Here is a 23,406-nt window from a genome sequence, read left to right as displayed (position 1 = left end):
TATGCTGAAAATGTTGCTTGCTAACCTAGCACACCAGTTGCTCATTTTTTCCCAGTGATATAAATTCTAAAGATCTGTTGCCAGTCAGTCCTGAGAGACCGAGCGACCGACTTTGCAGGATTTCTCCTCTCTGCCTCACAGACGCTGATGATGGTCGATCTGCAGCAGCTGCAGGGGGGGAACGCCCTTCAACTTACTTTTTCTTTGCAAAAAAAAAAAAGGAAAATACAACTGAAGGATGTTTTATTGCTGAGTCAGCTCAGGTACGCGGCGGATAAATAGACAAGAGTTCTGCATTACACAAGTACGGAGAGCATGGCAGAGATGAAACGCGAGACTAAGCCTGAGAGAGATGACAAGACGAAGCTGAGCTGGTAGTAGCTGCATTAGCTATTCTGTATGTGAAGGGCTCCCCATCTGAGCCCGGGTATTGAGACGATGGAGGGAGCCGAATATGGAACACTGAGACCTGATGTAACGGAATACGTCTATGTGCTGCACAGTATTAGTGCCAGGAAATGCTGCCCTGTGGCAGGAACCTCCACCTACTGCGGGTTATACACTATAAAAATATATATGGGATATAATATAGAGATTTTACAACGGCTTCTTATTAGGTAAAGGAGATTAAAATTTGAACATCCCACCCTCAATATTAGCACGTTGTAAAAACAAGCGAATGCCCATTCATTTGCAGCTTCTGATGCTCCATTTAGTAAGAAGAAATGTAATACCACAATGTTTATGTGATCAGTGTGTTGTAAATGTTACTGTGACAACTAATCTGACCCCCCTCGGAGACAATCAGTCCCCATATTAAAGAGATGGAGAGCAGCACACAGAAGTAAGTGCTGTGTCACCGCTATAAGATGAGTCGCATCATCTCTGCACCTGCCAACACTTGGGTCTATTTGTGCAGAAGGTCAGCGGATGAATACGTTTGTCTTAAGTCTATTGAAAGTGACATGTCTCTTCCTGTCGTGTCCTGTTTTCCCAGCTGTACCACCTCCGCCTGCCTGGCTTCTTCTCAGCTGTGGGTTCTATCTGGGTCCCTCAGGCTGCCCTAAAATTCCCTTTATGAGGTTTTGTTTTGAGATAACCACACCGCAATATGACTATGGGTTTGTTCCTGTCAGAGTTCAGAACGTTGTAAAGATTCTTGTCCATGACCTGATTCCTCCTCGAAGTGTTCCTCTGGAGCTTCAGTGAAGATGATCCAGGGTTTCATCATCGTTCACACAAACATGGGAACAGCAAACCTTTACAAGTCACGTCAGGGGGAAAAAAGAAGCTATTCCTATCTGACAATTATCCAAGGAAGCAGGAAACTACCAAACAATCCCGACATTTAGTGCTACATGAACCCGAGCGCGTGTGGAAGGTGATCTACGTCACCGGAGTAAGCGAAACCGTGTCTATGTCAAACTCCACCTGTTAGCACCGAAGTGGCGCGATGGCAGTGTGCCTGTGAAAATCGCTGAATAAAATTGAGTCAATATGCATGAATAATTTATGTATCACCATGAGAGCAGCGTGCAACAGTTGGCCTGAGAGGCCTGACATCGGCTGGTGCAGAGATTTGGTGTCTCTCCGCCAGACGCCATGCAGGAGATGGCACAAGTGTTGGAATGCGCACAAATGTTATTTACAGTAGTGCACCGAGCGTGCGTCCTCTCTGCTCCCCATTAGTTGGTCAAGTTCCCGACATGTCCGCCCGAGGCGATTAGCCTGAGGCTAAGCTAAAGAAAATGCAAAGACATCCAGAGGCCGTTCCAGACTTTAAATTGGGAGTTTGCCAACTCCATCGCACATTTCCCTCAAGATCAAGCTCAGATCTTTGGAAACTGTGAATAGGTCAACGTTTTGCCATGAATACTAATATAAAATGGGATGTGCAGCTATACACCCTGCTTTGCAAGTAAAATAACAAACACAAATCACACTGCAGCTGGCTTTTGGTACTCCAAATTATGATCCTGTTAGGGCCTATTTGGATCGACCACCAGTTTCATTAGATCTCATTATCTATAAATGTTCTCAAGGATGCTAAAATAAAATCATGCCCAAAGAATCTGTGTACGGTTCAGCACATCTCCTCAGTCCTGGTATCACCTGTAATGACTGGAGCACCTGAGCGGCTGATTAAAACATTAACAACCACGGAGAGAGAGAGAAAGAGAGAGAGAGAGAGAGAGAGAGAGAGAGAGAGCACTTTGGCTGCTGTCGTTCTATCTCAAACCCCCATGACTTTGTCTGGACCACTTGCCTCCACTGAAACAGCTGGAAGTGGCACAAACTGAGCAAATAGTGATGATTAGAAATCTATTTCCAGTGGAATTTCTTTATTTTAAAACTGTGGATGACTCTAATTTGTCTGATTATTTCATCCATATATACATTGATAAGTATAAATAACACATTTATTTCTGTATGCACAGGTTTTGCCCCTTCCGGGCCTAAGAACCTGCCTGATTTACTGGAGCGCCTAAGTAGCTCCGTAGTGATTCTGACATCCAGGAGAGGACATGACGGCGGTGTTTGGAGCGACTGGAGCGGAAGCAGGAGATAACAGTATTCCTTGTGTAACGTTTGTGTCCTGTCAGCAGGCAGCTTCTGGGGCGCCTAAGTGCACCATCTGTGACCATCAGGTCTGCGGTGCCATCATGTCCTGTCCTGCTGCCAGCGATGACGAGAATGTGTTGGATCACTTCTGCTTTCGCTGGCAGGGAGTGACAGGAATCAGCCGTCAGAAGCCCGGGAATGTTTTCCCTTATAGGACTGATACAGCAGAAATAAAGGCTGTGCGGGTATCCGTTAGTTTTCCTGGGTTAAAGCTTCGACAGGTCTCGGGTTTAGTGTTAACCGTCCGGCTCGCTAATAGCTTCCGTGCAAAGCGAGGCCAGACAAAGCACGACTCTGTGGTGAATGTGCCCAGATTCGATTACCATTGATCGTCCTGTGTGAATCTGTTTAAGACTGCAGACGAGTGTGTTTCCCAAAATTTCCTTAACCTCATTAGGCGTGATGTCGGAGAACGTCCCCCTGAATAGAGCGAAACACTTTGATGGTAGTCGAGGGTTATTTCCAGTGATGCTACGCAAGGCCAGAATGAAAATACAGCCTGTAAACATCTGATTTGTAGATGTTTTTTTCAATCAGCAGGCCGTGTTATTGACTAGGCAGCGCCAGGAGGCTCCCCCAGGACAGGAGAGCTAAAACTCTGCCAAACATTATTAGATCTGCAATGCAGTCTGCGCTGCAAAAAGAAATAAATAAATAAAAGCATAATGCAAAAACATCCACTAATGCTATCATGATGAGATTTAAAGGACAAAGCCCAGACCTGTATATTTGGGAGTTTGTTCCACAAATTGACTGAAACAATATGGGACAGTTTATCCCTGAAATATTTACATGTAATTTGATGCACAAGGGGGCCAAAAACGTGTTGGATCTGCTATTTAAGCCTCTGCTGAGCTCATGAAAACATCAGACACGTACCGTAGGTTTTAATGAGAGACGGGCAACATTTAGTGGGTGTCAGTGTGACCAAATATTCATGATGCTGTCAGACAGCCTGGGAATTAATCAAAGCGTGCGGACTGAGCCCCCTGTGGCGCCCCCGTGGATCACTGCTGTCCGTCACAGCCGTCATCGAGACGAGGCGGCCCCTCCAAGAGGAGCCCCCCGTTTCTGCAGAGGTGTCCCACGCGTTATGTGTCCACAAAAGGATACCTGCCATGGGAGAGTCTGGCACGTTTTGGCGCATTTTAGGCACATTTTATTCGTCCTGGCTCATTCCAACTCAACTTTTTCCGTCAGGTTCTGTTCTCCACGGGCAGAGCAGAATCTGAAGTTCCCTCAGAGGAGAAGTCTGCAGCCTTATTAAGACGGAGCAGACGTACAAACAGGTGACAAGACACACAGCGAGCACATTAAGGAGGATCATGAGCTAGTCATTGAGGCTGGGGGGGATTATTTTAGTGACAGAGTCCCGGGAACGCCACCAGGTTCTGAGCTGAATTAGATGCGGGTCCAGCATCCAGCAGCTGTGTTTTATTTCATTATGGACCGACAGACCGTCATTGTCACGTCTGCAGCCACACATAAGCCTGGTGAGGAGGGGTTTCATGAGGCTTTCGTCATCAAAAGGATTTTAGTCTGCATTTATATTTATTAGGGCGGATTTTCTTTCGCATTCCCAGTTTGAGCCTCGGCCTGATGGTGGCTCACGAAATGAGAAGGTGGACCTAGATGGTTTCTGAATGCGATGAGGAAAAGCTGAACACAAAATCAAGCTCCAATCATATTGATAACAAATCTAAGTTTGCTTTGATGTGTTTTCGTCCCTTATTTCAAAAGTACTCAGACAACAGGGGGAAAGAAAACTCACAGTTCTGGTTGGTTCACATCGGTTATTCAAATGGAGTCAACAAATCAGATCGCACTCATACAGGACTTTAAATTAAACACTACATGATTTTGTGAATTCAGCAAAACAAATGCAGGGAGGGAAAAGGTGCCAGCTTGAGCCATGTTTATTTGCTCTCTTCCCGTTGCAATATTAAAATTAGGGCTAATTGTTGGATCTAGTAAACCATCTTCATTTTTCCTCAGTAAAACGTTACAAAAACACATAAAATGAGGGATCAGATTGAAGATGGAGACACAGAAGGTGCTGTGGTGCTATTTTGGAGTAATAATTACTGCTTGATTTCATCAATTAATTCAGCTGTATTGCAGGCAGCCCACAACGTGCAACTAATAAATGTAGTAAAAAAATGTAAAAAATGAGGACCTTATCAGGTTTATATGTATGTACTGATTCATATCAAGAATATCTTTCAGGACAGTTGACTTTTGTTTTGTCCTTGAACTAACCCCCGATGACTTCTAGTCAAGATTTCAGAACAGTATGTGGCGCCCCCAAGTGGGGAAATGGTGAACCACACCCAGATTGATCATTTTATTTTGAAAACGCAAGTGCAAAGACAATACTTCAATAAATGTGAGAGATGGAGAATAAATAAGAACAAACATGTAGTTCCACGTGCATTTGTACACATTATATAGAATAGTAAATCCTAAAGATGGTCCTACTCCTTGATGACTGACTCATGTCAATAGTAAATCTGCAGATGTGCCCTCTGCCCTTGGACACATGAATAAATCAGTTTATTGTAAAATTTTGGAAATTTTGAGGACCTTATTTCTCAAATAATATTCAATGAATGAGGACTTGATTGTTAAACTTTCCACAAAGCGACACCTAAATAAAAGTACAACTCAGACTCTGCTCAGTGAAACACATACAGTATGTGACCGGCGTGCTCTCTGCACCACTGCTTCATCCAAATTGAGTCAGAAGAGGGAAGGCAGAAATAGGAAAAGGCCTTCATCATTTATATCTGGGCTGTGTCCATTCCCAGTGGACGTTTGGGGATAGCCTGAGGTTAGTCCTGAAATGTAAAACGAGAATGGAAGGAGTCATTTAAATAGGGCAGATGTGGCTTTAGTGCTCAGCAAGTCAGGAGGATCAAAAGTGCTCTCTTAAGTAGTGTTCAGCCATCATGAGTATTAGATTTTAGGAAGAGAAAAGCATTACACCATCATCAGAGGAACTAAACACACCTCGCACGAGCCCACAACCCAGCGTGAATGGATTGCTTAATGTGCAGCAATCTCGAAAATAAAAAGAGCCAATCCTAATTTATGAAGGTTATTGAAGATTCCAATAGTAGATCAAAATGAACACAAAGGCACAACTTGATCTTTCTCCATCTCAACACACCAAATGCTCTTTTGTACAAAAATTTGTTCCCACCCTATTTTTTCAAGCCAATTCAGGCACATTTTGATGTTGTAAAGTGCCCATCCTTCAGGCAATAATGAACGATGCAACGAGTCGAGGCTCAATAAATCTGACTCAAGCACCACATTTGCTCCGGGAGCTACACTGCAATGTTTAAAATAAACTCCGTACGAATACATAAAAGATGACATCGCATTTAAAACACTGGAACAATCTCTTGTACATAAACACATTTTTATTCAGCCTGATATAGTTTACACATGAAAAACAACAACAAAAAAACCCAAATCAGTCTAAGAGAATGACTTCCCTTTGTGGAGCTCATGATATGACAGTTTTAATTCAGCTGCAGGTGTCCACTTGACAGTTTCCAACACTGACTGCAGTGAGCTGTGAGGAATCAAGCATAATCACATGCTACAGCTGACCTGAGGCTATTTTTCTTACTTTTAAAGATAAAAAGAAAACCTACCCCCTCAGCAGTCCTAACCTCCATCCCTCCCACCCTGAAAAATGGAATGTATCTTTAAAAATGCAGGTACTAAGGTTCTCTGCAGATGCAGACAGACAAACTGAAAAAGAAAGAATTATTTTCCAGAATTCTGTTCCCAGGTTGCTACTATGAAGCGGGAAAACACCGCCTCGGTCCAAAGTGTGATCAACAACGAAAACCGGTTGTTGTGACGCGGTCTCGTTATCCCCGAATGCGAATGTGGACAGAAAACACGACCGCAATGCTCGTTAGTATGGAAGGTACAGGAAATTTACAGTTTGTAGATCAGCTTCAGAATCGGGGGCAATAGACACTCACAGAAACAAAGACCAATGAGGGAAAAGAGGAAACTTAAACATTAACTAGTGTTAGTCCCGTTTTTCTTGTAAATTTCAAAAGTGCAAATTTCCATGTATATTACATAACCATTTTTAAGAAATTGTTCTTTTTATATAACAATGAAAAACCATAACCAACCCCTTGTCCCACCAGCTATCCATCAGAATTGCTTTTCTAAAAAAAAAAGAAAAAGAAAAAAAAAAATCACTAAATACATGCGGAAATGACACCCACCAATTTATTTTAAACTTGATCACAGCCTTCATTTAGGCCCCGTGAATTTCTTACAGTACACTGTTTACTGTCAACGTGCACTTATAGTTAAAATATATATTAATCTATCATTAAATAGTATACCTCTCGCACAGTCTTGCATGCACGGAAGAGCATTTGGGGCAAGCTGTACAAGAAGGAGAGGCGTGTGGACGGACTTGGTCAGGCTGCAGGCTCCAGGACAGGTCCAGGCACTCTTTCACCACCTGTAAACTTTTTTTTTTTGCCCTTTACTCCGAACAACCGCGTCTGTCCAAAATGGTGGTTCTCCAGTGTGGTTCTGCTGTGAGCGTTTGTTTGCGTGTGTATGTGTGCTTGAGAGTAGGTGACGGTGGTTCTAAATCCACACAAAGGAAATTAGGAGATCACTGAAGTTTTGTTCCAAGCTTTCGTTGTCTGTTCCTGGAAGAGAAAAAAGAAGAGATGTACAGAATAAATGCTTGGTCTGTCTGTTTTGCACATAAAGGCAACTATAATCCAATTATCCTGGGGACAACTAGAGACAACATGTATACTGAATTCACCGCCACATAGACATGTACAACCACATTCTGCATTCCTCTGAGGCACAGAACAGGTCTGCAACTCATCAAATGGTAGAAGACAGGAAGCATACACATATATGGGAAAGTATGAGTCACAAACTTTAGGCGAGTCTTCATAACCTTTACTCATTGCACGCATAACTTCAGTAAGATTGAATGTCTCACGAGACCAATGCAGCAACTTACCTCGCCTCTGATCGGGTGACTGTATACTCAAACCATAAGATGTTGGGGATCAGACTTGTGTCTCGCACCAGAAAGTACTCCGAAATTGGCCTATCAAATAATGAAAAAGGCAAACCAGCACATCAGAGGAGAATGAAGATTTATATAGCAGCCACACATGAAGTAGACAAGTTCATCCAGTTATTCAGACTGAGATTGGATTATCTTCCCCTGTGACATGAGAAGGAAGCAGAGAAATGAGAGCACGACATACCATGCTGCTATTTTGGGGAAGATTGGTGTCAGCACCTCCTGCGTAAAAAAGAACCAGATTATGCCAAAAGTACTACCAGCCACTCCACCGTAGATAACCTGGCTCCAAGAGTGATACAACAGGTAAACCCTGAAAAGGAAACAAAGGGAAGGAAACAACATTAATCTGTGGTTGTGACATCATAGAACCTATTTACCTTTGTAGGTCAAACTGGTCGCTTGTGAGTGAAACTATTTTCAAAACCTTATCTTTGTCCGCGTTCAAAAATAGTGTGTAATTTACCTGCTGTACGAGACTGATAAGGCTAGGCCCAAAAGGATGATAGACAGTATATGTCTCCATAGCAGGTCCACACACCGAGCGTTGTTCGTTTGATGCATTCTGAAAAACAGATTATTAGATTTTAAATTAAATACAAGATACTGAAAAAACTATAAAACTTTAACCCTCCCACAAACACAGAAGAGAAAGGCTCACCTTAAATAAAGAAAAAGAAAGAAGTAAACAACAAAGAACCAGATTAACTGGGAATGACTGGAGGGCATCCCATATTCTGAGGGCACACTTGCATGAGTCCCTGCAGGAAGACAGAAAAATAAAAGGTGCATTTAGCAAACTGTTCGCTCTGACTGAAACTCTGAAAACGCAGGAATTTTATCACGCATTTAAAATTAGAAGGCATGTTTGACATCTCCGTGCACCTGCAATGCTGCCAGCTCTGCACAAAGCAAGTGGCTAATTGCTTCACTTACCTGCACATGGGCGCGGCTCTCTGACAATGTGCTTGAACACAAAATTCACAACTTCGTTCAGGATGAGCCCTGCAAAGAAGGAAATCTGCAAAGCAAATTGGGGTTAGTGTTGCAGTTAATCTGCAAAGCAAAGTAGGGGTGACATCCTAATAGCCCCACAGCCTTGCATTCTCTTCTCTAAACATAAGGAGCATGTACAGTACTCACCGTGTGCAATTCCCGTTTAAACACTATGAGTGTGACAAAACCAACAAGGATTGCAATGGGGAGGAGAGTGATGTAGGCCAGAACCCGTCCAGTCAGATCTCCTGTTAAACAGGAGCAGAATTTGTCAAGAGACACCTAAAACCAGTAAGTCCACTCATCTAAAAGTGGGAGTGACACTTCCAGGTGAACCTCAGTTAATTGAAAACTTAACCGAATTTAGGAACAGTTGTCAAGCGTCTAAGCAAGCACCAAAACGCCAAACCAGTATTTGAATATGTTCCTACAGACAGCTCGGAACAATGTAATTTTTCGCGATGTACTTATCATTATCAGGCCAAGAAGCTAGCTGCGTTAGCCATTCTTGGCTATACTCATTTAACGATAAATAGCAACCGTTTTACTCTTTACTGCAAATCACGTATTTGTCGGTACTAGTTAGTTTTGTCAAGTAAGTGTGAGAGAGCGCAAATTCCTAAGAAATCACATCGAAGCAAAAATGTAAAGTGTTAGCTAATGTGCTAACTAGCCTTCATTGTGGATGTGGTCACCGACTGCGCATGCGGCATCGGCTCAATATTTGGCAGTCCGGAATACATTCCCCGCTGCGCTCCGCGTTTGACAGAGGCTCACAATTTGGCAGACTCGCCAACGGCTGTGTCCATTCAGCAGTACGCGAACACACGCACACTTCGAAAATTAAAAAGCGACGGCCTGTCAATACAACTTCGATAGTTAAACTACCATTCTGAGCGTACATACCCTCGGGGAACTCGACGTGTGTCAAAGATATAGACCGCCATCGAGGTGGTGCCGAGCACTGTTGTTCGTCTAGCGCCATCTTACCCGGACACAACCGGGTAGCCCCAGTGAAACGCCCCAGACCTGCGTCCGACCAATAGCCGAGCAGAGCTGCGGGGCCGGCGGCGGAGGAGCCGTCCAATCCCCGCTGAACACCCCGCTGGAGAGCCGAGCTCCATAGAGAACAATTATTGAATGAAAAAAAAAAAGTTCAGAACACCATATAAAAGCAAAAAGAGGCGTTCATTCAGAAATAAACCTAACAATATTTGTTATTATCATAGTTTAACATGAGTTGGGAAAAGGTAATGTGTTTGTATGTTTTCCAGTGAAACACAAAAATCCCTCAATTTGGGAATTGAATACTAAATATAGTTTATTGAAAAAAATAATATGGAGAATCCTTTTACAGTGTATGCTGGCATAATAATTTAACAACAGTAAATACAAAAGGCTTGAGTTGGACACTTGTACCACAGTGATTAAAAAACAGAAGATGATTCGAATTTCCTTTATATGTTTACCCTATTTCTAATTGGGACTTTAAAACCAATTAATAAGTCAGCTAGAGGCAAAGCTTAGCATGTAAAGATACAGATGGATGCAGCCTCTTTGCTGTTAACATGCAAATTCCTTTCTCAAAAAAATGACACTTTAGGGCAAAACATTTACCATTTACCAGCATGGTGCAAATGGAATAATGGGACATTTTATACAGTGCATCATGTTAAAACATAAAAATTACAGCCTAACGTACAATAAGTTAGATATTTCTGAATGTTTTGGGAAATTTAAAACTCGTCAACTATCCCTGCACCTTTCCCCTCCTGTTAAAGTGCAAAATGCCACGAGCATCAAAACTGAGCCTTAACAGAAAGAGAACCCTACAGTGTTGCTAAATTGTGGCACACATTTGGATTGCAAACACAACACCTACAATTTCCAACGAAGATGTGCCAGACAATCTATAGAAACAAAAGTAATGTGATATTTATGAAGCAAAGACTCCAATTCATAATATTTATCCCTTTTCATCCCTGACAGACACTTGTACATTCTGTGCCGCTATTCATGTTTCACCTTTGACACTTTGAACAAAAATTAATGACAAAGCTGCATTCACAGAGGTGAAGTTGGAACGCTTGGGTGGATCTTAGCCCGTTTTCTTTGCAGGTCACAATGTCTGGTACTTCACTGAAGGTCCACATGAACTCATAAACATATATAATATCATGTTTACATATAGAGATTCTGACAGTGTCAACAGATTTAGACACATCTATCACATTCCATTACAGACTTGCTTGTTGTAGTTGCCTGCACTCCTCATGCCCACTGTGGAAATGATGTATTGAGTGAATCAACTCAGTTTAATGTCAGTAACATTTAACATTTCTGAAGAACAACATTCTTAAATTAATAAAACTGATTTTCATCTTCACATAACCGTATGTGCCCTAATCTCATAGTTTGTCCCCAGCGTTACTTCATTTTTGGCATACCTTATGTTTTTAGCATTAACCAAGCTTTAACTTAATAGAATATTACTTTTTCTTTTTTTACATTTAAGACACTATCACATGTGACACTTTAGCCTCCTTGAGCCAATCAAATTAGCCCAAATACTTTGTCAATTTTCAAAGAATTACCATTATTGCCGAGACATCTACTTTATGTCAGGTCTTGTTTCCAAATTTGTTCAGAATGCTCTTGTTTGTTTTTTTAAAAGTTCCTCTTTTAACACAAAACAATGCATGACATGGATATATCCTGGTTAATACCAATTGTCAGATGCATAGACAGTTATAATGTATCACTCCTTTTGGGGTGATTTTAATTTAAAAAAATAATAAAAATAAATCAGAGCAGCCATAGGAGGATATATATCCAAGATTAAATGACCACAGTAGGCTTTGTTCATACCCAAAACAGCAGCTGATATTAAAGGAAAAATGACGTGTACTATCCCTCATGTCTCCCTCAGTAGTTGATTGCCAAGAGACACTGAAGGTCTGGAAATGATTTCATCTGCTGTGTCTGAAAACAGATGAATGAGCCATCAATGCTGGTTCAGTCGAGTCTTGAAGGAGATGCAGTGTTGAGGTGAGCTTAGTCTTGAAGTCATCTGCAGTTTAGCCCAACTATATTCAGTGTAATCCCAGTGAAGACATTGGTGACCTCAAAGTTATCTCAGTGGGGGTCCAGAGAGCCATGTGTCTCTTGTGGCAGCGTGCCATTGACCTCCACAAGGCTATCGATTCCCAGATAACCCAGTAAAATCTCACTCCGGCGGTGGGAAAGGTTCAGAATGTCCTCAGCCAAGGACTGAGTGGAGGAGAAGCGAACCTTGTCGTGATCAAACATGTCCTTAAGATACTGCACAATTTGTTGCTGCAGTGAAAAGGAGGGAAAGATGAAAATCATTCACACATATTGGTTGCTGTTTATGCAAGCATCTTCAACCCAGTACAGACTAGTTTTACAACCAGTTCTTACCTTGAAGATTGTACAAACTTCACTTAGATGCTGCCTGGGACCCAAAAACCCAAAAGCTAAAACAGGGCTGACATGTTCTGATATGACATAAAAATGGGAGATGAAGCCATCAGGAACCTATAGAGATGGATACAGGAACCTGCTGTCAGGATCTACTGGGACATTATTCAGAAGATGCATTCACCAGTTCAAGCTCACCATAAGAAGACGCCTTTTTGCTTTAAGTACAGACCAGCAAGCTGTTGCCAGAGCCTAACAGGAAAAACAAATTATCTGTTAGAATAACCCGCAACTAAATTAACACGGCGTGTTTGTTGTTTGGGTATGTGTCTGTTGTGCACGAGCACATGAATGTGTGTTAAATAACCGTTTCTTTAAAGCTGTCGGACAGCCAGCGGTTCCTTAACACAGCGACTACTGACGAGGGAGGGCTTTCCAGGTCTTCAAAGGCATCCATCAGGATGAAGTCCAACACAATATCAAAGAAGTTCATACAGACCACCTGCAGGGAACGCAAGAGCAAATAAACGCTTCAATACAAAACAACCTCTGATGAGTTTCTAGCTAGGAAGCCCACAGCTCTAATGATGTTTCAATGTAATTCCACTAGATACCAGCTGGTGGAGAGACTGTCCAATAAATGCACCAGATGTGCTCGCAGGAGTCTTACTCACCCCTCGGCCCTCCAGCTCCATTTTTGTGATGGGCCATGTTTCGTCTCTCTGAGTGTAAAGCAGCATATCTTCATAGCTCTCCAAGAAGGCTTTGGGACTCTGATGTAAAAGAAGCAAAATACAAACACAGAAACAGCTTAGTTAATAAATGTAAATCTATAGGCCTTACAAAAGAAGCATGCTGAAGATCCAAGAGAAATTGTTTACCTTGTTAGCCTTCACCATCAACCCTGTAATCATCTGCTTACCGGTCTCCATAAAGAATGTGCGATGGGTTTCATCTAACAAAAGGGCCTAAAAAAATAATTTGGCTGTTAAGTAGGACAACTATAATTCAGTTGCTCTGTTGGCAGCGGGCTCCTTTAGCATATTTGGTTTGAGCTAAAACAGACCTGGAATGCCTGCCTCACACAGTGTAGCTTGGCAAGGTAATCTTGGTCACCGAAACATTCAAGTAAGTCAGTCCTGTTAGAAGAAAAAGAAAAAACTCAAATAATCTATGTTTTTAAATATTGTAATAATATAGACTTAGAGTTTAGATGGTCTTGGTGTTAAGTTCAGTGTTCATTTCTATACATTTACCTCAGGGATCTATAGTGCACCTTGTTTTCCCGGACCAAGCACAGTGCTTCTTCGTATAGAGCTGCTGGCTTCAGCGGCTGATAGACCTCTTCCAGAGTCATGGCCTGGAACAGCTGCGCAAAACAGGCAAAGCTCAAAAATAAAGTATGATATGGGGGGAAAATGAGATGGTTGTGACAGTAAGTGCAATAACTGAAAACTGTACTGACCTCTGCAGCTGAGAAGAAGGAATCATCAGAGGAAATAGTAGTCGCATCATCATCTCGTAATCTTTGGAAACTTTCGACTTTAGGCAAGGTAAGTGTTCCGTCACTCTCTGCAAACAAAAGAAAGCACCCTGGATAATTACCAAATAGTCATGAGCCCTTGTCGGTTTAAGGTTGTAGCAGATCAAAGTGAATTTTAATTAACATGTGTTTGATTCAGTAAACCTGCACGTTACAATCGGATATTTTATCTAAAACACACAAGTTCACTCATCTGAGACAGGGGCCTTCATTTGGACATTCATATTGCTAATTACCAAAACTAAAATCAGTTCTGCCATTGAAAAGCTCATAATGACTTACCAAAGTCTGCTAAAACACTCTCTGATGGGATGCTGCTGCCAAAATCTTCTTGAAGGTGATATGCCCTGTGGAGTAGTGTCTCTAGCTTCTCAGCAAATACTTTGTTACGTGTTTCAGCCTGTAATTGCACCAATATACACATATATAATTTAGCTAAAATATATATTTTTTATGGCAATTCAGTTATATTTGCACGAATGTGGTATTGTGACATAAGACTTTCAAGCTGTATTTTATTCAACTGAAGAATGATGATTACCACAGGAAGGTCTCCACATGTTGCCCCCTGCAGAGGGAGGCTGTTGTTGCTGGAGGTCGAGCGGGTATGATGGCGAATATTCAAGGCTTGTTCCCACTTTATTAACGCTTCCTCAAACAGCTCCATCCCTAGTGTTGGAAAATAAGTGATGCGTATTTTGTAAGGGTTTTATCTATGACAAAAATTCTGCCAATTTTTAATTTTATTTCTTAGAAGTTTCAGGAGATCAAATATATTCTTTAAAAAGATTTATGCTTGTAAATCTGCAAAATTAAAAAATGATCCACTGAATTCTCCATTATCAAGCAGAGGAGATGACCTCTGCCTTCATGGTGTAAAAGGTATTATTTACAGTACTGGTATATACAGTTGTAATGCAGATTGAATAATACTGGAAATACAAGTAATAACTTCATATTTTCTAATTTAGGGGCAATACTTGGGGTTCAGAGAGGCTAAGCTGATACGTGTGAAATGCCATAATGCTAGTAAGATATGTGGTATTCATTTCTTCACATACTGTAGAAGACAAGCGTTTGTTCCATGGTCACATGCTTTACACACCTAATTACATAAGTCATAATGTGTATTTCATCAAGTCAGGAGAAATGAAAACTCCTTACCCATCAAATAAAGATTCTCTACATTCGCATCCTCTACTACTGCTGACTCTTCCACCACAGGCTCTGCTTCCCATGGTGCGGGTGGGTTAGCAGATTGATTTGGAGAGCTCGGAACACGCAACTGCACACATAAGAGAGAAACATTAGAAACCTCGGGGAAACATGAAACCAGTAAAATGAGCATAGCATTGAAAAACTGACCGATGCCAGGCTGTGTGAGGAACTTGAGTGTTTACTGGGAGCCAGAGAAGAAATTCCACTTAAGGTGTCGTTGCTCCGAGTGCTGGGACTCATCATCTGTCGGCCACTAACTGAAACTGTACAGAGAAACACATCTTGAAATGCTTGTACCCTTTTACTTCATTCAGAAATTACATTTTGAAACACCCATATATATTTTTAGTTAACCTCTTTTTAATGATGAGGGCCTTCCTGTCTTTAACAGTGCTTCAGGTATTCCCACTGTTTTCTGGCCTTCCTTTGCCTTTATTGTCTGTTTTCTTTTTCTTCCCCGCCTTTTTAGCTGATGAGCAGTCAGGGCCAGAGCAACACTGCCCAGTGCAGTGGCAAACAACACCTTCTTCAAGCTTGGCGTAAGCTTTAGCTGAGAAAAAATAGACTGCAAGCAGGGGGGGTAAAGGATACAGAGATGTTAATCATGTTTGTGTACCACAATGTACATCATGGTCCCATATTTCAAATGTTTACCTGTCCAAAGGTGGAATAAAGGAACACTGGGATCTCTGCTACCGTCATTGCCAAAGCCTGGGCAATGGACATCCCTTCCGCTTGTCTGAGTGACATCTCAAAAAAATAAAGCCACAGTTCTCTGAAGTTCACTGAAATTCTGCACTTCCCATTGGTCGTGTCTGCCTACGGATCCACCACCCTGATGCAGAAAAGAAATTTTTGCATTACATTGGAACTGCGCAAATGAAGAGCTGCAAATATATGTGATTACGAAAGTAAGTCTGTCCGAGGAGGCTAAGTAAACTTGCCATTGACGTTGAACAAGGACAAATATTGAGATTTCTTTCAAGCTGGACAGCAATAGATCTTATCAGTCTGGAATGCAGCTGCACCTACTTTAGCTAAATTTAGTACAAAAAATGTGGCTTTAAAATTAAACCAGATTGTTCATTCATGGTATTGTAACCCAAGTTTTAAATAAAACAAAGACAAACATGTCAAGTTTGGATATTGGATAGGCTGATTATGAGCAAAGCAGTTATCTCGATTCTGCCAACTGTATTTGGAACTTATAGATTTCCATTTCTAAGTTCAAACCAGTCTAGACTGTCGGAAAATTGTGTTATTCACAAGTGAAACTAAGAAGCTGTGTACAACCCCTGGCAACCATGCTAATGTTAGCTCGCAGGTGTAGCTAGCCTAGCGCATCTGTCAGTTCGCCCCAAATCATCAGCCTAACGCTGGTGGTGTGGATTTAACCTGACACATCAGAAGCTTCAGGGACACTATAACCAGCTCACCGTCAGCACCGCTAATAACATAATCCCTCACACACGTACATACCGTGAGCATCCAATACAGGAAGCAAGGGCATATTCCCGTGTCCCAGTCAGTGTGAGCCGCACACTAACTTTTTGCTCTGGTGGGCGTTTTAGGACGGGAGGAATATTGACAGGACTCTTGACCAATCAGAGGACGGATACAGACGGATGCGTTGTTCTCTGACCAATCGAGATAAAGATGCCAAAAGCAAGCGCTTTCATATCGTAAATCAGAGAGCATGGTACAGGCTGGTCAACTCAAAAGTTATAAAATGTATCCTTTCGTTCAAATATTTTCAAAAGAAATGAATTAAAGGAGAAACATCGCCAAACAGGTCAATCCTTTACATATTGTGACTCTTGGTCCATTGTCAACATTTCATGAAAATTTTATTAAAAACTTCTTAAGCTTTTGACTCACTCACTCACTTTCTACCGCTTGTTCCTCCACTGAGGGTCGCGGGGGGACTGGAGCCTATCCCAGCACAATGGGCGGAGGCAGGGTACACCTTGGACTGGACGCCAGTCAATCGCAGGGCTAACACATATAGACAAACAACCATTCTCTCTCACACTCACACCTACGGGCAATTTAGAGTTTCCAATTAGCCTAATCCCCAATCATGCATGTCTTTGGACTGTGGGAGGAAGCCGGAGTACCCGGAGAGAACCCACGCAGGCACAGGGAGAACATGCAAACTCCACACAGAAAGTCCCCAGCCTCAGTCCCAACCGGGGATCGAACCCAGGGCCTTCTTGCTGTGAGGCAACAGTGCTAACCACCACTTAATTTACTCTACCGGTCACTTAAACTCTTTGGCGGAGGTGCTAACAGGACAGTTTGTCACACTAGTGAAAATACCTCTTCCAAGGGAGGTTAGTTTACAGCTGGCATTTGTCTGATTTTTAGCAAAACAATATGAATAGACTTTAATGACACATTCAGGAAACAATCATAAAATTAAATCGAATCATTATAACCTGGTGATGTACCAGATTCCAGATTTTTTTGTTCTTACTTATTTATTCTTCGTAGTTACGCATTCAGTTATAGACAGACACTTCTTTGTCTTCCTTTCCATAGTGATCCAACATTACTACGTTTTAAGGAGCACAGAAAAAAGCCGTTTACGAGGATCATTGAACGCACCATTACCACTTTGGGGCGACCAAGTCAACACTAATACCGAACGTTTGCTTCCTGATTTTCAAAATAAATGCAAATTTAGACAGGCTTATGTAAATTCTTTTCTGCTATTTCAGTTTTTATAAGAATACGCACATTAATAATTACATAACTCAAGCTGCATGAATGCATAATTTCTCACCGTTGAATCATTATTTGTGCTTTGGTGCTAAAAGACTTACCGGAAGCTTCGATCTAAATATCAGAAAACTACGCTGAGAAGTTCCTAAATTAAACTGCGCTTATCTACGTTTCAAATTATAGTTGATTCAAAGCCCGATTCTTTTCGTCGCTAGCTGCAGTTAAAGAATAAATAGCGAACTGGTGTGGCTTTATTTAAATCGACATACTGACGTTTGACGGAAAAGGTATTCATAGCGTAAACACGCCTGAGTTTGTTTCTTCTTCCGCCCCTGCCACCACAGATTTGCCCTAATGATGGCGCCTGGTCCGCTAGAGAAGGACTTTCTCCACTCCAGACTTTGATATGAAAAATCTGGTAAGAATACAGTGGTCTGATGTATGTAGCCCATCTTTGAATCTGTAGGTCATGGTCGACTTTTCCTGGAAAATGCAGATGCTTCGTTGGCTTTGCCTGCTGAGCCTGAGCCTTCCTCTGTTGTTCTGGTTTGGTCATGTAACCAGATGGGAGAGTCGGACCAAAGCTTTGCAAAGCACCGGGCTGAAGGGCTACATGAGGATCACACCTGGCAGGAAACGGCAGGTGAGAGGGAAGAAGCTCCACACCACATCCAGTAATAAGTTAGAATGATCAGAAATGTGTCACTTACTCTAATACAATTCAAGGAAAGGTCCTAAACGGTCTGACTGCACCTGTTTCATATTTTTCACTTTAAAAAAAACATTGCAAAAGATGTAGCATCAGACACAAATTAACAGGAAGGGCAAGCAGGACGACTAAGCTTGCAGCTCATCGCAGGGCTAATATAGAAAGACCAGCAACCATGCATGCTCACATTCACTCCAAAGGCCAATTCACCTGTGCATGTCTGTGGGGTGAAGCTGGAGTAAAGTGCTGGCACAGATCACATGATCACTGGTCAGACAGCATGTATAAAGGCTTTCCACTTCTGTGTTTTCTCAGCAGTTCCTGGCCGTGCACTGCAACCAATGTGCTCTGGTTTCTAGCTCTGGCCAGAAGCTCGGTGCAGGCCTCGGAGAGGAGATAGACAAGATCCAGTGTGTGATCCGGATGAACAACGCGCCCACGGCTGGGTACGAGGAAGATGTAGGGAGTCTCACCAGCCTGCGAGTTGTGTCTCACACTAGCGTTCCTCTGCTGGTGAAGAACGAGCTCTACTACTTCCACCAGGCTGCAAATACCACATATGTTTTTTGGGGTCCCGACAGCAAAATGAGACAAGATGGGAAAGGACAAATCTTCAACGTTCTCCTGAAAATAGCAAAGAAATATCCGAATGTGAAAATGTACTCTATGACTAGTGAGAAGATTGAGTACTGCGACCAAGTGTTCCAGAATGAAACGGGAAAGAACAGGTAGAGTAATGGTTCAGAAATCATTTCTTTTTGACAGGAAAGCGACTTTATATATTCATTTGTTGTGTTGCACTATTAATCTTTTCATTTCCTGTTCCCCACTCATAGACTTTGTGTATTGACCTAAAATAAAAATAGGATTGTTTGTAGCTCTCCCTCCACGGCTGTGTCTTGCTAACAACAGGGTTGAACCCACTGAAAATGTAGGCCAGCAGCTCCCATGGCTCTAAATATTATTGACTGGTAATTTGGTTTTTCCCCCCCTCAGAATGAAGACAGGAGCATTTCTGAGTACTGGATTTTTCACCATGATTTTGGCTCTAGACGTGTGTGACAGCATCCAGATTTACGGAATGATCAACGATAACCACTGCAGGTGAGATGCACATCTATCGCCTGGCCTTGAGACAATAAAAAAGAATTGCTTTTTAATTTTGGTACTTTGCAGTCAAGAGAACCGCAGCCTGGTCCCCTACCATTACTATGAGCAGAACCACGTGGAGGAGTGCAGGATGTACAGGGTCCACGAGCACAAGAAACGAGGGGGCCACCGCTTCATCACCGAGAAGGCCATTTATGCTAAATGGGCGAAGCGGCACAAGATAGCGTTCAAACACCCTGCGTGGAGTCTCTGACGATAGGAGGATATTTGTATTTTTGATATCTTTTGTCCAGAACCGTTTTTACTGCTGTAGTTCTTAATGGTGAGATGACGTCATCTCCTACGAGTAGAAGCACTTCCTGTTCAACAGTTGAAGAATCATCCCGTATTGTGCAACAAGGATCTGGGTTTGATTCAAGCGCCGGCATTTTAGTTTGGAGTTTGGAACAGACTCCGGCATTCATCCAGCCTGCAGCAGCATATAGACTGTAGCTCTCCGGGACGAGCTGTCCATCAGCTAAAGAGCAAATCAACCAAACAGGAAATGTGTCTTCTCCAATTCATCAGATTTGTTTAAAATAATCATGGTTGGGTCTTTATCCTGTATTTCCCTGCCTGTTTACATTCACAGAATACTACCACCTTTATAGCTTGTGATGATCTTCTCATTGTTTTGTTGTTGGACTAATTCCAAAGACTGAAATAGTTGCACTACTGAGGAAACTGCGGTTTCAAAGCAGGGAAATGTCAAAATGTGACGGGTCCAATGTTGAAATGCACTGCTGGGAGCAACTGTGAATAAAGTGCTGTTACACTGTGTGTTCTACCTTTCCATCCTTTTCACAATAATGCTGCATTCACATTGTATTTTCTAAATGTGTATCTATCACTAATGTTGCAGTAGAAACTGAATAGATCTAAGTGGTAAAAACTAAGAAGAGTCAAATTATGCCAAGGTTTTGATTAAAAACCGCACAATTACCGCTTAATATGAAAGAAAATCTATAAATTATCTCTCCTGTTGTCCTCATTTTCTGTATACACCCTGGGTCAAAATGACCCGTCTTCACTAAACCTCAAAAGAGTGCATTTGAGTATTTTCATCACTGTTGATGGGGGGTTTATGACCTAGATGGCACAAAGAAGATTTTCAGGTTTTGTTTTGTTTTGATTTTTTTCTCTGCGGTGAGGGGGCGTTGTGATGACGTCACACGCCGCTGCAGGATGGTGGCGGACGGAGAACGAAAGAAACGTTCGGGACCGCAGAAGGCCATGCAAAGGTAAAAGACCATCGGGACGCGATTCACACGAGCGACATATTGTCGAAATTATTATTATTATTACTATTAAGGCAGATCGTGACAATCTGCCCGCGTTTGGGCCATTATAGGGGGGCGGGATGATGCATATTTTTTCCTCTTCTTTCTCAGCGTGTATGTGGTTGTAGATAATGATTAGAAAACCAAAAAACAAGCTCAGATTCTAGTCATTAGTTGGCCTGATCGTAGATAACATCGGGCGGCTGGGATTTAACCCCATGATGGACGATGTTTGCTCTGGCAGATATGATGACGCACGGGCAGACGGAGGGTGTCGGAACACGGTCTGATCAGAAATCATGGGGGTCAAAGTCGGTGTCAAGGTAAGCCAGGGTGTGGTACAGAAGGTCTTGATATCCATCCCCCACAGCCTTGTAATTAGAGGTCCTGATTGGATGAATAATTAACGACAAGGACGTGGGAAACGTGTGGCAGACTAAAACCTTCTTAATCATTATGTGAACGACAGGGCCAGCAGAGCCACAGGATGGTGATCTTGGTGGCTGCCTTTATCCTCATGACCCTCCTTATCTTCTGTGGCTCCAACAATGTCATCGAGGAAGTCTATTCCAACTTCCACGTAGCCGTAAATAACGCAGCCGGGGCCACAAACCTGAAGAAGTGGCCTTGGAAAGGTGGTTACGTGCCAGTTCATGGGAACAAGGTACCGCACGCTTTTGTGCCACTGGTGTTGTTGATAGAAACCAGATTATTTCTAGCGCTCTTCTCTTTCAAGAATATGTCCCTGCGGTGCCACCACTGTGCTCTGGTGACCAGCTCCAGCCACGTTCTGGGCACGGGAGCGGGCGCGGAGATCGACCGCACAGAGTGTGTGATCCGCATGAACGACGCCCCCACTTTGGGGTTCGAGGCCGACGTAGGGAACCACACCAGCCTGAGGGTCATAGCCCACTCCAGCGTCTTCAGGGTGGCCCGGAAAATGCCCGAGTTCCTCCACCGCGCGGTTGGAAACCCCGTCATCATCTTCTGGGGCCCCCCCAACAAGATTGGGAAAGAGGCCAACGGAAGTCTGTACAGGCTGATCCAGAGGGTCATGGCATACAGCAAACTGTCCTGTTTCACCATCACAGCCACCAAGATGCGCCGATTTGACAACCTCTTCCACACGGAGACAGGGCGAGACCGGTGAGCATCGCCCGTTTTTCTGTAAACACCCCCCACTGGGCAAAATAGATAATGATGGTGGCTTTTGATTCTCTTATGCTCAGGCAGAAATCTCACTCCTGGTTGAGCACAGGCTGGTTCACTATGGTCATAGCCATCGAAATATGTGACAACATCAAAGTTTATGGGATGGTTCCGCCCAGCCACTGTGGGTGAGTGTCCAGATTAAAATGAGCTCAGTGTTTCAAACACCGTCAACCTGTTAGCTGAGCCCGATTGTCAGGAACGAACCGTGGTTTTAAAGAGCAGCGGAACGCTTTCTTTTCCCAGGAAGCAAACGGGAGCCAAAAAGGTCCCCTACCACTACTACAAGCCCAGGGGCCCCGATGAGTGTGTGACTTACACCCAGCACGAAAGCAGTCGGAGAGGAAACCACCACCGCTTCATCACGGAGAAGCAGGTGTTTGCACGCTGGGCCAAACACTACAACATTACCTTCGTTCATCCCACGTGGTGACCAGACTTTTATTGTGAAAAGCACGGGTGGCACTAGAACTTGGATTGTGTAGTTTTGTTATGTTTCCAAAGTTCTTTTAAGTGGCTTACAAAAAGCTCCCTTTTGACACGGAGCCATTTCAACACTCACTTAGTAACACGTAGGCAATCTGTCAGCCAGTTTGAGATTTTACGCTACAATAAACCTGTATCGTAACAGACATTAAAACTGGGGATGCGCCGATATTTGTGCAATTCTAGGTCAATACCAGTTTTTAAAATGAACAATTGGCCGATACCCGATACCTAGTGATACTGATTTCACTGACACAAACACCCTTATAGCTCAGCATGAATTAAATAGATGTATATAAAAGAATAATACATTTTTAATAATTAAACTACTTCTGCAAATACCAAACATATTGGATATTGACAGTTACTGACAGGCCAACGCCAGACCAGCAAGGCCCATATTGCATGGATGTATCGGTGCATCCCTAATTAAAACTGTTTAGTGTGTTCATGAAAAAGGATTCAGTGCCAGCTCACTATTCCTGGTCCATTTAAAAACAAAAAAAAACACAGTATTTATAACCAGCTTTTTACACATTAGCCCTTATTTCATGTTTGCGCTAAAATAGTTTTAAATGTAAACTTTCTGTGCATTTGATGTTCCTTTTTTCATGAAATGCTACACAATATACATTAAAACTTACCTCAGAAGCGTTTTAGAGCATGCAGTCGATATGGTTGTGTTGTACTCCAGTGTATCAGTCTGGGCTGGAACATTTAATCCAAATACACTTTGTATTAAAGGTGTCAGATTGTTAAATCGATTGTGGGCTTTTTTTAAAATACAGCCTTAGGTGCATTAAAAGTTGTAAAACAGCTTACACACACAAATCTATATAAAAGACCAAACGTGTCGTCATCTGGCAGAAAGTAGCGTCCAATTTCTGTAAGGATCTACCAAGATTTGCAGACTCGCGAAGCTCCAGCTCCATTG

General features: G+C 42.5%; 4 protein-coding genes across 7 annotated transcripts; 2 read left to right on the top strand and 2 right to left on the bottom strand.

Moving 5' to 3' along the window:
* Nucleotides 1-6,029: 6,029 nt before the first annotated feature.
* dolpp1 (dolichyldiphosphatase 1) lies at nucleotides 6,030-9,763 on the bottom strand. Its single transcript, XM_057018719.1, has 8 exons — nucleotides 9,620-9,763; nucleotides 8,861-8,961; nucleotides 8,654-8,738; nucleotides 8,379-8,478; nucleotides 8,184-8,282; nucleotides 7,902-8,030; nucleotides 7,649-7,738; nucleotides 6,030-7,319 (listed from the first exon to the last, which is right to left on the bottom strand). The coding sequence occupies exons 1-8, from the start codon at nucleotides 9,696-9,698 to the stop codon at nucleotides 7,283-7,285; spliced, it is 720 nt and encodes a 239-aa protein (XP_056874699.1). The 5' UTR covers nucleotides 9,699-9,763; the 3' UTR covers nucleotides 6,030-7,282.
* Nucleotides 9,764-10,008: 245 nt separating this feature from the next.
* On the bottom strand, nucleotides 10,009-16,547 carry miga2 (mitoguardin 2). Its single transcript, XM_057018714.1, has 16 exons — nucleotides 16,395-16,547; nucleotides 15,570-15,750; nucleotides 15,270-15,480; nucleotides 15,063-15,178; nucleotides 14,862-14,982; nucleotides 14,239-14,366; nucleotides 13,980-14,097; nucleotides 13,620-13,726; nucleotides 13,411-13,523; nucleotides 13,221-13,293; nucleotides 13,036-13,122; nucleotides 12,829-12,927; nucleotides 12,522-12,656; nucleotides 12,353-12,406; nucleotides 12,155-12,271; nucleotides 10,009-12,049 (listed from the first exon to the last, which is right to left on the bottom strand). The coding sequence occupies exons 2-16, from the start codon at nucleotides 15,663-15,665 to the stop codon at nucleotides 11,849-11,851; spliced, it is 1,776 nt and encodes a 591-aa protein (XP_056874694.1). The 5' UTR covers nucleotides 15,666-15,750; nucleotides 16,395-16,547; the 3' UTR covers nucleotides 10,009-11,848.
* Nucleotides 16,548-17,567: 1,020 nt separating this feature from the next.
* On the top strand, nucleotides 17,568-20,277 carry st6galnac4 (ST6 (alpha-N-acetyl-neuraminyl-2,3-beta-galactosyl-1,3)-N-acetylgalactosaminide alpha-2,6-sialyltransferase 4). 4 transcript variants are annotated; one of them, XM_057018718.1, is made up of 5 exons: nucleotides 17,568-18,057; nucleotides 18,204-18,282; nucleotides 18,667-19,076; nucleotides 19,345-19,452; nucleotides 19,525-20,277. In XM_057018718.1, exons 2-5 carry the CDS (start codon nucleotides 18,253-18,255, stop codon nucleotides 19,709-19,711), a joined length of 735 nt encoding a protein of 244 aa, XP_056874698.1. In that variant the 5' UTR covers nucleotides 17,568-18,057; nucleotides 18,204-18,252; the 3' UTR covers nucleotides 19,712-20,277. The 4 variants fall into 4 exon arrangements, with proteins under 4 accessions (XP_056874698.1, XP_056874696.1, XP_056874697.1 ...); XM_057018716.1 differs by having other exon boundaries at nucleotides 17,571-18,057; nucleotides 18,136-18,282; nucleotides 18,664-19,076; XM_057018717.1 differs by having other exon boundaries at nucleotides 17,572-18,057; nucleotides 18,664-19,076.
* A 304-nt stretch (nucleotides 20,278-20,581) lies between these two features.
* Nucleotides 20,582-23,232, top strand: st6galnac6 (ST6 (alpha-N-acetyl-neuraminyl-2,3-beta-galactosyl-1,3)-N-acetylgalactosaminide alpha-2,6-sialyltransferase 6). Its single transcript, XM_057017962.1, has 6 exons — nucleotides 20,582-20,738; nucleotides 21,022-21,100; nucleotides 21,247-21,441; nucleotides 21,514-21,923; nucleotides 22,007-22,114; nucleotides 22,233-23,232. The coding sequence occupies exons 2-6, from the start codon at nucleotides 21,077-21,079 to the stop codon at nucleotides 22,417-22,419; spliced, it is 924 nt and encodes a 307-aa protein (XP_056873942.1). The 5' UTR covers nucleotides 20,582-20,738; nucleotides 21,022-21,076; the 3' UTR covers nucleotides 22,420-23,232.
* Nucleotides 23,233-23,406: the final 174 nt, after the last annotated feature.

Source organism: Takifugu flavidus, chromosome 20 (assembly GCF_003711565.1).
Source record: "Takifugu flavidus isolate HTHZ2018 chromosome 20, ASM371156v2, whole genome shotgun sequence".
NCBI classification, from domain to species: domain Eukaryota; kingdom Metazoa; phylum Chordata; class Actinopteri; order Tetraodontiformes; family Tetraodontidae; genus Takifugu; species Takifugu flavidus.
This window is presented reverse-complemented; position numbering and strand designations above follow the sequence as displayed.

Excerpts from the sequence above, each read along its gene's own strand:
- dolpp1 (XM_057018719.1), bottom strand. The coding sequence starts at position 9,698 with ATGGCGCTAGACGAACAACAGTGCTCGGCACCACCTCGATGGCGGTCT. Across the intron at positions 8,739-8,860 it reads TTAAACGGGAATTGCACACG|ATTTCCTTCTTTGCAGGGCT; the intron begins GTGAGTACTGTA and ends TTTGCTTTGCAG. Across the intron at positions 8,031-8,183 it reads TTATCAGTCTCGTACAGCAG|GGTTTACCTGTTGTATCACT; the intron begins GTAAATTACACA and ends TTTCCTTTTCAG.
- st6galnac6 (XM_057017962.1), top strand. The coding sequence starts at position 21,077 with ATGGGGGTCAAAGTCGGTGTCAAG. Across the intron at positions 21,101-21,246 it reads GGGTCAAAGTCGGTGTCAAG|GGCCAGCAGAGCCACAGGAT; the intron begins GTAAGCCAGGGT and ends TGTGAACGACAG. Across the intron at positions 21,442-21,513 it reads TGCCAGTTCATGGGAACAAG|AATATGTCCCTGCGGTGCCA; the intron begins GTACCGCACGCT and ends TTCTCTTTCAAG.
- st6galnac4 (XM_057018715.1), top strand. The coding sequence starts at position 18,109 with ATGGTCGACTTTTCCTGGAAAATGCAGATGCTTCGTTGGCTTTGCCTG. Across the intron at positions 19,077-19,344 it reads AATGAAACGGGAAAGAACAG|AATGAAGACAGGAGCATTTC; the intron begins GTAGAGTAATGG and ends TCCCCCCCTCAG. Across the intron at positions 19,453-19,524 it reads ATCAACGATAACCACTGCAG|TCAAGAGAACCGCAGCCTGG; the intron begins GTGAGATGCACA and ends GGTACTTTGCAG.
- miga2 (XM_057018714.1), bottom strand. The coding sequence starts at position 15,665 with ATGTCACTCAGACAAGCGGAAGGGATGTCCATTGCCCAGGCTTTGGCA. Across the intron at positions 14,983-15,062 it reads CCTCACACAGCCTGGCATCG|TTGCGTGTTCCGAGCTCTCC; the intron begins GTCAGTTTTTCA and ends TTATGTGTGCAG. Across the intron at positions 12,407-12,521 it reads CCGACAGCTTTAAAGAAACG|GCTCTGGCAACAGCTTGCTG; the intron begins GTTATTTAACAC and ends TTTTCCTGTTAG.